The 13,188-nt window shown below is 38.3% G+C and overlaps 1 protein-coding gene across 1 annotated transcript in view; it reads right to left on the minus strand.

Annotated features, from left to right (window-relative positions):
• Window positions 1-1,510: 1,510 nt before the first annotated feature.
• The window catches only part of rpa1 (replication protein A1), a 31,188-nt gene continuing 19,510 nt past the window's right edge, over window positions 1,511-13,188 (minus strand). The window contains exons 14-17 of the mRNA XM_060888395.1: window positions 8,500-8,676; window positions 7,438-7,545; window positions 5,959-6,045; window positions 1,511-2,181 (exon numbers count right to left, since the gene is read on the minus strand). Coding sequence (XP_060744378.1) covers window positions 2,077-2,181; window positions 5,959-6,045; window positions 7,438-7,545; window positions 8,500-8,676 — 477 coding nt within the window. The 3' untranslated portion in view covers window positions 1,511-2,076. The remainder of the gene's footprint in view (window positions 2,182-5,958; window positions 6,046-7,437; window positions 7,546-8,499; window positions 8,677-13,188) is intronic.

Below are 13,188 nucleotides of genomic sequence, written 5' to 3' on the forward strand. Positions count from 1 at the left end.
AAAAATCACTGTTTGAGGTCTTAATCAGGTTAGAAGGCTTCAGGGCAGACCAAGCTGCAGGGAAGCATCCAGGCAAACGAGCATCATTACTGAAGGATTGGAAGATTTGAAACATGCCAAGAAACTCGCTGTTGAGTGAGTAACAGAGGGAGAAAGAACATCTCTGTGTGAGGCAAGCATCTGAGATTAAGCTTCAGCTTCTCCTCAATCTCCCCTGCCATTTATTCGAGTTCTTATCGCATCAGGGATTTGTTACACTTTTCTCAGGGTTTCGATATTGTTAACTTAATTTGACAACCCTTTATCAGGAAGTGTCCATCAGAAAACCAGACAAAGATAAAAAAGCCCAGAAGTGGTTCAAGGTAAACATGTCACAGTCAGCTTCTAAATAGAAACAGAAGAGCATGAAGAACAAATCTAATTTCCATGTTTCCATAAATTACATGCATCTCATTTCTCACGCATAACTATCTTATGAACCAAAACCATGTTTGAACTTGCACTTTGGAGAACCATGAGACTGGAGTAACTCATTCTCCTCTTTTTATATTGTTTGGATATTTAAGTGACACGATGGCACCCACTTCATACCAATTTTTGTTAGATTTGATCAAATTCACTCATACCTCAGGCACAAGCGGCACCACAGGTGTCCGAGGGAGCAAACTTGGCAGAGCTCTCCCTACCCTGTCAATCACAATGCTACTAGCAGAGCATGGAAGTCATGTATGAGTTAGAGGGCAGACAGCACTTTCCTCTGTTTGAATCACCTGTTAAGACTCCATCCTCCCTGGTTGGAGCTGGCTGGTGCAAAGGACTTGGCAGGGGATCAAATTAAGGAGAAAATGTGGGCAAAAAAAGCTCACCAATCCACACAGCATCAACAAAATAATTAATTGAAGCCAGACTTTCATGATCCAGAAGCCAAGGACTACAGTGGTAGCATGTGGATCATCTAATTAATAAATTCATCACTCATTATGTCTGATTCAAAAGTAAGAATTTCCAGAGCAAATAAGAAAAACAAAAACAAAAAAACAGTTCCACAAAATCAAACATAGAACTAGATGTTCAGGTTGGGTTCCTCAAGAAAGAGGATCATAAAAGCAATTTCAAAGGTTACAGGACAATAACAGACCAGCAAACATGCAGCAAAAGCCTTTAACTGTCCCTGCAGTGAAGAGAAAAAAAAAAGTCTGTCCTTCATTCACGAGTAGTTTGAGCTACAGTACACTAACATATGGACATGGACATATTAGAAAGAATTGTCATTGACAGAGCATTACAAAGGATTATTGGAGGCTACTGGAGAGCTGTTTTATAGCATATAGTGAGATTTGGCACTAAAAAAAGAGCACAAAGGGGCACAATAGAAAATGATGTGTACTGTACATAAACAATTCATTACTACAAGATTCAAATAGAGGAAATCTGTTAGAAGTGTCAAATACAAAGTGTGATGTGTGTGCATGCTGTAATTGTATTAAAAACAAAGAAGAAAAGCACTCAATAACAGGATCAACAATATCTTTATTTCTTGGGCAAGTTCTCCAGAGAACAACAGAGAAAATATCTACATGTACAAAGCGCTTCTGTATCTGGGAAGTAAATTTGCCCTTAAACTGTGCAGGTTTAAGCAAGGCGAGCTCAGAGACAGGGAACCTACTGACCCGGTTGCTGAACCAACACATTAGGAAAGGGCAGTAGAATTGCTTCTGCTTGAGATCCTTGTGTGGATGCACACTGACCAAAATGCAGCCACACCATCTTCTTACAATTCCCTTTACTTCTCTGAATTATACGTCGACTCAAATGTCAGAAGTATCTCTAAACCACCAACAGCTAATTGTTACCATGTAGGGAAACCTGCACAAACATTTCCACGTTCAGCCTGTAACACTCCTGTCCAACTTAAGCATCTGTTTCATATATAAAAAAGGTATTGCGTAGCAGAGGAAACAAAAATGGCCAGACTTCAATAGCATAAAACAAAAATATCCAAATAAAGAAAAGAAAGAGCACAGACATGTACACTGCAGGTCAAAGACAGAAGTGCTTGAAGAGAAGTAAGTGTTGCTAATGTGCTGCATGTTTCCTGATGCTCATGATCAGCCTCTTGCTGTATTCCTTGTGATCCACAGGCTTGGCCTCCACCACCGTTACTTTAATGCGAGATTCATCCTAAACAAAGACAAGACAGCATATCAGTAGATGGAGATTTTTTTTTGGTATTTCTTTAATGATTACAGTCAATGACATGGCAAAAAAATATCAAACCATTAAAGAAAATTCTGCGAAAGTATGTTTATATTTGTAAAGGTTAAAGCAAGACTGAAAAAAAATTTTTTAAATCTGAAAAAATCTGCACAATTACTTAAAGAAACTCTTAATAAATCAGTTCAAATCAGCAGCTAAAAACATTAAAATGCATTACATAGTTTTTTTTTTTTTTTTTTTTTACATATATTTTGTTTCAATAATCAACACATCTTACTTATATTACAAGAGGGCTCCTTCAACAGGCCTGTGCAAAACAACATGGAAAATTTAAATGAATGCGGCAACAATATTTTGGGGTTTTTGTTGTTTTGTTTTTTTGTTAACCGAGCACATCAGCGAAGTCACCGTCAAAGGCTGATTTAATATCCAACTTCATTATAGCATTCTAGGAATCTGGATACTAATGTGCTACCAAGAGCAAATTTCCCTGCACAATAATATAAAGCTTTAAACACAGCCCGTCTCTGCAACTCTTCTGCACACTTCCTAACAAAATTTAATGGCATGCTTTTGATATAAACAGCCAGAGCTAGAAGGATGTGTCTGTTTTTGTGTGCTGCAGTGTGCATGAGGTGAGAACTACTGCATCTCCTGTATAAGAATCGGTCTAAATATCAAACGCTTGGTCTTGGCTGTGAATTGGTCTAAATATCAAACAGTCAGCTGTCTGTGCATGTGTTCGTGTTTGTGGAAGCAGTGGAAAAAACAACAACAGTGTCCAAACCCCTCCATCTTCTCTATGTTTATGCCAAAATCTCCCTTTACATCATTATAAAAACCTCTACTGTTTATTTTTTTCAGGAATACAATGCCTGCTTTTTAAAGCAACCCAGAAACTACAGCCTAAATCTCAAAATATGATCATTCCAGACCCTTTTCTGCTGGTACCATCGAATCATTGTGAATAGTAGACAAAAGGTGTTGACTGACTTAGAAACAGCCACCTGAGTATCAAGGATGTAAAATAAACAACAAAAACAGGAAGAATAGCAGTATTTACGCACAGACTAAGGGAAGGGGGATACAAGAATAAATAATAATTAATTTAAAAAATGTTGAAAAGTCTTCAGACCTAACATCAAAGGAAATCAAAAAGCTTAAAACAACTGAGATTATAAAATATGTCTTAGACAGTAAAAGAAAATATTAAATAGTGAAACAGCACAAAAGTGTTTATTACCTAAAAACCTGTCTGTAAACACAGAAAACACAAACCAAAAAGAAAATTCCACCTTTTTACAGTTACTGATTTCACTTTCCACTAACAGGATCTAAACTTTTTTGTCCCCACACCTTTTACTCCCCATTTGCCATCACTCCCACCCAGCTGAGGGGAGTGATGGCAACCCAAGACCATTAGAGGTCTCCTCTAAGGTGCTGGTCACACGCTTGTTGTGGTCCAAATCAGTGTATGATTTGCTTTCAGTCATCACAAATGCAAACAGAGAGACACTTTTTTCTTGGTACCATTAAGCACAGTATGGCGTCTCTCTGCTTTGTTGCACAACGCTCCTGTCACTCATGGTACGTTTGTGTTGTGGAAAGTAAGCATGACGTTATCACCTAAAACACATGCACAGGTAGGTCACTTTTGTTTCTGAACAAGTGTGGACGTGCCCATGATTCGTGTGAATGTGAACGTGGCTCAAGTTTCAGTGCAACTGAACTCAACCCACAGTGTGATCCTAGTGCACGTGACAGTTTTAACATTACCGACTGTTCACACAAGACATGAAGCCAACCTCCAGTTTCACACTGCAGAGTCACAGAGCAGTGTAATATACTTCAGCTCATATACGTCCATGATTAGTGTCTGGTGTCACTGATTGACAGGGAGAGAGTATGCCATCCCTTGCACCTTGAAAGCATGGCCAATTATGCTCTCTAGTCTCCTAGCGACCGACAGCTGTGGCATTATTGGGATTTGTACTCGTTAAACACATTTCTGTTGTGGGAGTCAGTAGCAAATGCCAAATTTGTTGACAGCATGAAGACTAGTGGATCCAAACATGTTGCACCACAGAATGTTTGCATGATAGAATAGTAGATGACAATACCGGATTTGCAGCACATTATTTTAAATTTAGAATCAGGAGATGATGGGAGAGAAAGTATGGCTAACTGCATATTACCGCATACATAACTGCAATAGCATCAAGCAAACAGCATTGCCCATGAATTCACAGCTCACCTAAAATTAACTGGCTTTTCCGCAAGGCCATCTTTATTTGCCGCTTTAGTCAAGCGGCTATAATGCAGCTCCTGCACCACTGCTGCAAATGTTAAGAAAAATCCTAAAGGCTGATGTCAACTCAGAGAAGTAGGCATCTCTACATTGTAAAATTTCAGTTCTACTATTAAAATGCAATAATTTTAAGATGTTGGTATTGAGAACAGTTGAAATGTCTGCAGTCAATTCGACCTTGCAATACCGCTTTGTTATAAACACAACACAGCTCCTTTCTAAGTGCATCAACAAGTACCTGTTCAGCAGACGTTCTTTTTCCATTTAGCCTTTTCATCTTTTGAAGTATACTGCTAGTACTATTTAGCCCAGAATCGAAGCTATACCTTGCGCCGTTGCCAAGTAACTATCCATTATCCAACTATCCATGACACCTGAACAAGCGTGCAGTGTGCGCACACAAACATTTCCCAAAATCCCCCCAAAGACTTCTACAGTTTTGATGCTTGGAAGTTCTTTGATATGATATAGTAAGTTTTTGCCAGGAAAATAATCATTCATTTTGTTAGCTACTGTTAGCTAATAGGTACATCAACAAGCCATGACAATAATACCACTGGTAGATAACATTGCGATGGTTAAATGAGTGGGTCTGAGCATCTCGAAAACAGCATGGTGTGGAGTAAAATAAATAGAATATCATCATTATAAGGGAGTTAAATAAAATGCTTTAATAGGTTTTTAACACAAGTAAAAAATACTGTGCTAATTCTACTAAGTGGTCCTATGACACAGATATATCAAACAGTCTACATTGTAATGCAGGTGTAGTTAGAGTGACAGACAATTTAACACCAGAGAGTTTAAATTTCTGATGGACCAGAGGTAGGGAGGTAGTCAGCATGGCATATTTTATCCGAGATAGAACAGTGACTCCACTCACTTGTCTCCTCTAGGTATGTGTACCTTTTCTTTTTCATCTCACACAAATGAAAACAGGCCTTAAACCCCACTCAAGGCTCCGCAGCCTTCACGATACAACAATCCAAACAAATCCACTTTACAATGTTTCCACCCCACACAGCCTAAGGAGAAACAGCCCCTTGCTGATAGAAAACATGACACTTTTACTGCAACTTTAGTACATAACCAGGCTCAGATACACCAATGGAGACAATGCTATGGCAGTCTGCTTTTTTGTATACATAAAGTGCACCACACACAGTGATGCTTCTGTTCGGTTAAAAGGGGAAATTGTCCGCTTGAGCAACGTTGTGTTTTTTTTTTTTTTTTTTTTTACTAGAACACTACATATAATAATCTCTAGATCAACAAGAACATAAAAAAAAAAGAGTGAGTATGTGTGCATGTTTTGGGGGGGTGGGTTGAGTGGTTTGGTGGAATAATGAGCAACTTCACAACTTCTGGTTCCCTGGTTAAGTGGTTTGCCCAAAAAAAAAAAAAAAAAGATACCCAGTTAAATATATACTCACATTGTAGGTCTCCAATTTCACTCGGTTGCGAAAGACAAAAGTGCTGAAATTGGCATGCTGGAAGACCTCATCAAAAGCGGCCTCATTCTGTACAAAGATATAAAAGGAGAAATAATAAAGCTCACTGAGAAACAAAGTCATTTGTTCAAAATTAAATCTTGTGCAGAAGCAAAATCCAGTCAATCGGTTCTAACGATGCAAGATCTCGTAGACCTGGTTTAGTGCTGAACACTGACTGATGCACCACAGACAGTGAAGTGAGCCTCCTCTGTGTGAGGCTGTCTAACGCATTTGATTTGAAACTGCTGTAGGTGTAATTCAGGGTGAGATTCACTTGATAAGTGAGCAAGTGCTGAAATGTAAAGTCAAACTCGTTTCCTCAAGCATGATACGTGGCCCAGCTGACCAGTGAGAGGGAAGGTTGCTGCTGTCATGTGAAGGACACACGTTCTATCTTTGGTAGCTGCAAAGTATCAGTAGTTGTTTCAGTAACAAAGCAAATGAATATAATCTTACAGCCAAATAAACTGCAGATCAAATGTCTGGAAATATTTTGGCTTCATGAAGACAGACATCCTCCAACAGTAGGTGATTTGCAGAACATGATGAAAAACAGTGCAAACCTCTTGTGGCTGCACCACAAACTTATAAGAGCCTCTCAGACGGTACCACAAATCGCATCATGATGAACGTTTAGCGAATGGGAAATCCGGACAGCCTCCAAGCTGTTAAGCAGCCTGTATTCACTCAAGCATTTGGAAGGGTTACGGTAGATGAGAGGAGCTCATGCAGACACAGAGAAACAACAATATACCTGATAAACAAGAGGTATGATATACCAGACTGATGTGTAATTTAAGTTTTGTTTTAATGCTCTTTACTAGCTAGCTCTTAAGCTGTGCCCTTTTGTCATATTTGACCATATTCGATGGCTAGGACTAGCCTGAAAACACGTAAGATCTTAGAAGAGCCTGTTAATCTTCAATCAGCCATGTCCAATCTTATCCACAAAGGGCCGGTGTGGGTGCAGGTTTTCATTCCAACCAAGCAGGAGCCACACCAGAGTCTACTAAAAGCCAACAACAACTGACTAAACAGGTGGAATCAGGTGTGGCTTCTGCTTGGTTGGAATAAAACCTGCACCCACACCGGCTCATTGTGGATAAGATTGGATATGGCTGACTTGGACGGCTGGCAATTTATAAAAAAATTTTGGGGGAGTTTAATCAATGCAAAACCATGTATGCTACTTACCTCATGCATTACAAATTTTATTAAAAATAAAAACCCCAAAAGATGCTGGTCATACATCTCATTGTCGTTCCTTTATTTATTTGTCTGTATTTGATATGCAGTATTTATTTAGTGCAATTAGTGTAAAAAAATCACAATGCTGGAGCAAACAAAAGACAAGTAGGCAAGTAAGCAAACAAACAGCATACCAGCCAGATTTATTTTTTATGAGTTGTGCAAACTTACAGAGTCCTTGAGTTGGCCAATGTAATCAGATTTCTGGCCCAGGATGGTCTCAGCAGTGTCCTGAAAGCATGTCACCCACTGGTTATCTCCAAAATCTGCAATATTTGCCTGAAATACAGAAAGCAAACTATTCATCCACATTTTAGTGGTTTAACTAATAAGGTAGGACTTGTTGAAAATTAGACTGGATGGACAGGAGCTGTGTTTGGTACAAATGTCTTTTTTAAAATACTGCATTTTCACGATTCAAGATTCCTTTATTGCCACAATACTGAGGACAGTTAAATTAAAGCAGCCCTTACAGTACGATTCACTTTGAAATTAATGCAAGCTACAATTATAAGAATTAACTAAAAACAAAACAAAAAAGTCAAGGCGATTGTAATAAAAAAGACAGTTATTGTAAATGATCTATAGATATAAATTAGATCTATAAATTAAATTATAAAGTATGTAACAGCAATGTAAGTCTAAATAACAAAAATGATAACTGATCCAGAATATTTACAGGGAGCAAGCTTACACATTATTACACATGGGACAAAGTCAATGTCAATAGTAGAAAGTTGAAGGACAACAGGTGTGAAAGTACTTATTCAAGACCTATTCACAAAAAACCTGATGCAACTAAATGTGCTGAAAATGAAAATATTCATTATTTTTGCAACCCATCACAACGGGGAAGTTTTGATAGAAGTACTGGTGCCATCATCTGTACAACACACTCATCCACAATCAGTACTGAGCAGAAGTTTGTCATCTTATTGAGAGGTGTGTGTGATACTGTGTGCCTGTCTGGAGAAGTATACAATAACATCATCAGTCTCACACTTATTGGCTGATGAGATATTCACTGGAAGCATAAAAGCATGAAAATCGAACCAACACTAAGAATATAATGTTGCATCACATTTCACAATGTGCACAATGTACCCTCAAATTTTTTAATCACATCGTGTTTCCCCTCATGTAAAAAATACGTGTTATTTTAAGAAACTTTAATGGTGCGTATGATGAGATAACAGTGATAAGTAGGTGGAAGTGTAAGAGAGCCTGACTTACAGAGAGCATGAGACGATATTTGAAGTCAGGAAACTCTTTGTCACACTTCTCACAGCGGTACATTCCGTTCTGCTGGTCCACCACCTTTTTGTTGCAGTCCTTGCTGGGACAAGCCTGATACAGACAATTCTCCTTCCTCATGTACACAATGGTGGCGATACAGGTGAAGTAATCAGCCTAGAGAAAGAGAGAGAAATAGAGAGGGAGAGATCAGCACATAGAGAAGACTGTACTATCACAAACCAAGAATAGACAAATTAAATTCCTTTGGACAAATAGGTTTTATACCCATGAAAACACTTCGGAATGACTTTCAAAAATTAAAGTTTCAGATCATTTGGTGTGTAATTTTCATGATGTTTAAACACTAGTGATGCACATCAATGCTGTAACCACCATGCTATTTATCCCAAATCCCTCCACTCGCTGCACCAAAGTCACTACATACTGCTGGTAAATTGTATGATTTATACCTTATAGATTAATAAGCAAGCGCGGATGACAGTCCAACTTTATCCGGTTTAAACATTAAGTGTATTAAGCAGACAGATATGCTGACTTTGAATGTTGGCCTGTGAGTTATTGTGCCACATTCAAAACTTTGCCAGAATAAAAATAGAAACGTTTGTATTACTGCTAGATTGTTATGCATTACATAAACGAACACTTTTTGGTCATTGGGGCAACCAAAACATGGATCTAGGGAAGCATACTGGAGTTTTGAATAATGAAGCTACTGAATTTCTGACACGTCCACCCCTGCAGACTGCGAAAGATTTAAAAAGACGGGATGGTGCTATTTACTGTGAAGCAGTGCTGTAAAATAGCACTCTTATTTACATAACATTAAGCTTAGTCCATTAATCAAAGATTATACTGAACATGGTGATAAATAAACGTGTAAAAATGCTTACAAGTGCCACACATTACGAATACCAATGTGCATGTTAACTGAGCGTCAGGGGAACACTGTGGATTTGTCATTCGCCTTAAACAAACATTAAAATATAAAATACAAAGGGGGGGAGGCAAAAGAGGAAAAAAGGCAGAACAAGTTAAACCAAGCACAGGTCTGGAATAAATGATATGGGGCAGGGGTGGAAAACGCTTGGTGGGCAAAAAAGCAGCAGCTCAGAGCTCAAACTAATGAAGAAAATCCCAGACAACTAATTCAAGCTGGAGTGGCAAGAGTGCTGCTGATGAGAGCAGCCATGCTGCATTACTGCTGCCTTTTCCTTTTCCTCTAACTAGAAGTGACTGGAATAAATGACGAGAGCCATCTAAGGACAGCATGCTGTTTCAGACTCAATCCCAGAATCACGAATCCGTCCAGCTTCTGGGGAAGCTGTAAGTCAAAGGATAATGACCGTAAAAGCCATCACTCTTAAGAACAAGAAGCATGAACATCTTGCAAGAAGGCAAACAAAGGCAACTTATTCAAGCTCATTTAATCACCCACTGGGTATACAGCATACTTCAAATTCACTCTTCCTTATAATCAGTTACTCCTGAGCAACAGTTAGAGTATAAATTTAACTCTCCAGTAAAAAGGCAGAACATTCAAAGGACACATGGCCTTTTAGGACCTCCATTTATGTTTAGTCGACACACGCTTCAGGCAAAGCCTTAATCTGAAGTTTTCTAAAGAAATAAAAGGAGAATGGAAATGCAGAATGGAAAGCTTCACGCTAACAGAATTGACTTCTCTCATAGCGTGAACAGGTTTAATGCTGACCAATCTGATACTACACTTTGAATATTTGACCCCAATTAACTTCAAGAGTAGCGGAATTGATATTCTGCATTGCTTCAAATAAACGTAAAGCTCCAGGGACCAGCTGAGTGACAATGCCAGAAGGCAGGAGAAAAAAATAGCTGTGTACTCAAACAAAAACCGGCTGTAAATGACTGTTATTTCAGTCTGTGTTTGGGAATCTCAACATTTCAGATTCTCTGAATAGCAGTAATTAATCAAGTGAATGCCTATATAATTATCCTTTCATTCATTTTACCTCAAAATTAGGCCAGAGAAGGGAAAAAAAAGGCAAAAATACATTACTGGCTGTTCTAATGGCTGGGTTATACAAAAATACAACAGCCATATGGTAGAAATCCATTCGCTGTTTAAGGTAGAGGAAATTTTGGAGTGTGCGCGTGTATATATGTAGTATGAAAGGGCAAACTCAAATTGGTATTAGCAGAATGTCAAAAGGCCAACATGCAATGGGAGACCATACAAAGACTGTGACAAGCATCATTAATTACAGGTGCTTTCAGTGGCTTGACCTTTGTCTCAATAAAATCTATGACTGCATTAGTGCAGATGGAAACCTGTGTTTCAGTGACTGGGCACAAGGTTATGGGAAAGACAGTGGAAAGATGGTTAGATCCAGAGGAAAGGGACAGATATTTTTCTCTCATTTCTATATCAAACTCACCAGGGCATATATGCATCATATATGAGATATACGAAGGAGAAGCTGTGTGTGCTCTTTGCCGCTGAGGTCATTTATCTGCAGCAACAGCAAAAGCACAGCACTGAAGGAGATCGCAAAACAGTGGACTCACATGCAGCATGGCTTTTTGTCATGGTTAATAATTAAAAGCTAATATTCTAGGCTATTAAATGAGGATCATGTGCGTTCTGTATTCACTCAAACTGGTAGTCACTCCATATTTGCATAGTTTCTCAACTTTTTCGCACCACTGGACACGCCTCCCCTCGTCACCAATGGCTGATGCCGTGCATGTCAAAGGAAGTGCCAGTTCTCATAAAAAAAAAAGAATGGTCTGTGAGTCTCGGTGTGTGAATGAAACCAGATATTTACCGGTACTCATGCAGCTCTAACCTTTAAATAAGTGCAGAGGTGTATGGTCTCTATAATTTGAGTTTCCTCACTGCAAATTTAAAAGTCCTTCCTCTGCAGACACAACCTAGAAAAACACCTCTTTAACAGCACTTTATTTTTAACTTGAATTCACCAACTTTTATATTAGTCCTTATTCCTTTAAACTTATTTCCAATATTTAAGCAGGTATGTTTTTTCACCACATTTTAATTGGTGTATGGAGTGACAATTTTTTTTTACACTTGTTCAAAACAATCTTTAAACATCGACTTCCTTCACTGTTAGCACCTTATTAAATTGCTGTGGATAACCGCATCTGCTGAACAACCAACTGTAAATGAAAGTCAGCAACAGTCAGGTGACATGACTGATTTAAGACAAGGCTTTACGATCCTTTACTTCTTACAGCCCTGAACACATTTCAATATAACTTAGTGTCCTAGTCTCTTCTGAAATCTACAGTATATAAATCAACAGCACCATGTTTGGGTTCCTCGTCAGTAATCTAGCTCTGACTGGTGAAAATGCCCCCCCGATTTTTCGCTCTCATGTCTCTCTATACTGTGATATTGAGACACTTTATTTTGCAGCTTCTGTGGATATCCCACTGCAAATACCTCCCTTTAAAAAAAAATATATATCGCGCTTCTCTGTTCATCACCTGATGCTTCTTTATTCTCTCTCATCTTTGGGCACCCTTTCTTCATATTCAGATCTCTCATCCTTCAAAATAAAAACACGTTCTTATGTTCTGGCAACAAGGTTTACATCTTTTTTTTTTGAAAATCCTGAAATGATACACCTATTTGTCAGCACAGTACTGACCCCGAAGTGGTAAATGTAGCCTCAGTGAAGTCAGATGGATTTATTGGCATTGGTGCAAATCACATCAATACAAGCAGGTCTTTGGGGGCAGTGGGTTTATATGAGGCTGCCTTGGAAAACTCATGAAATTGAGCAAGGCATGGACACACACAACCAATTTGCCAATATAATTGTCTACACATACACTGTGGAATTCACGGTGTAAAATGTCATGTTAGAGCCATCGCAATTATTTAGATGTAGTGCTACAGACCTCATCCTACACACGCAGAGATCTACATCTTCATGCTGATGTACATCAGGAACCTGAAAATGAAGCCCTCACACCTATGTTACCTTCTTTAGGATTGTCTGCCGAGTGGTTAGTGAATGAGGATGGAATCGTATACTTCAACATCTTACACACATCTACACGAATATTCTCAAATCTCTCAAGTGACAACCTGCTCAGGCACCTTAGTCATAAATAAACCATAATACATGTGTGTGGCAGTCTTCAAACATCAGCTGGATGCTGCAGTAGAAAAACTGAGTTTTGACCAGAAATGAGCTTTTCTGTCAATAACATAGTCAAAATATCTCTCACTCTAGGATAACACGTATATTTTACAAACACAGCATGGAAAAGATTCTACTGGCGTTACCTTTGAAACCTGTCCTCGATGTCTACCTGCACAGTACATTATCACAAGAAGCCAGGAATTTTTGTTTATATAAAATAGAATAAATATACAGTGTGTATATATAAAACAATAAAATAAAATAAAAAAATAAAAATAAAAAAAATTAATAATGCAAAAAATAATAAAATATAAAAAAATTATGCAAAAAAAAATTATGAATATTAGAATTGGCATAAACCACATCAACAGACAGAGTTCCTAAAAAAGATTAAATCATTTAACATTAAAACGAGGGGGGTGGGGGGTGGGGGTGGGGAGCAAAAGTGTAGTGTTTGGCAATATTATTTTTATACAGTGGACTTTTTTTATACAATGGACTTTTAAAAATAACA

Source organism: Tachysurus vachellii, chromosome 15 (genome assembly GCF_030014155.1).
Source record: "Tachysurus vachellii isolate PV-2020 chromosome 15, HZAU_Pvac_v1, whole genome shotgun sequence".
NCBI lineage: Eukaryota > Metazoa > Chordata > Actinopteri > Siluriformes > Bagridae > Tachysurus > Tachysurus vachellii.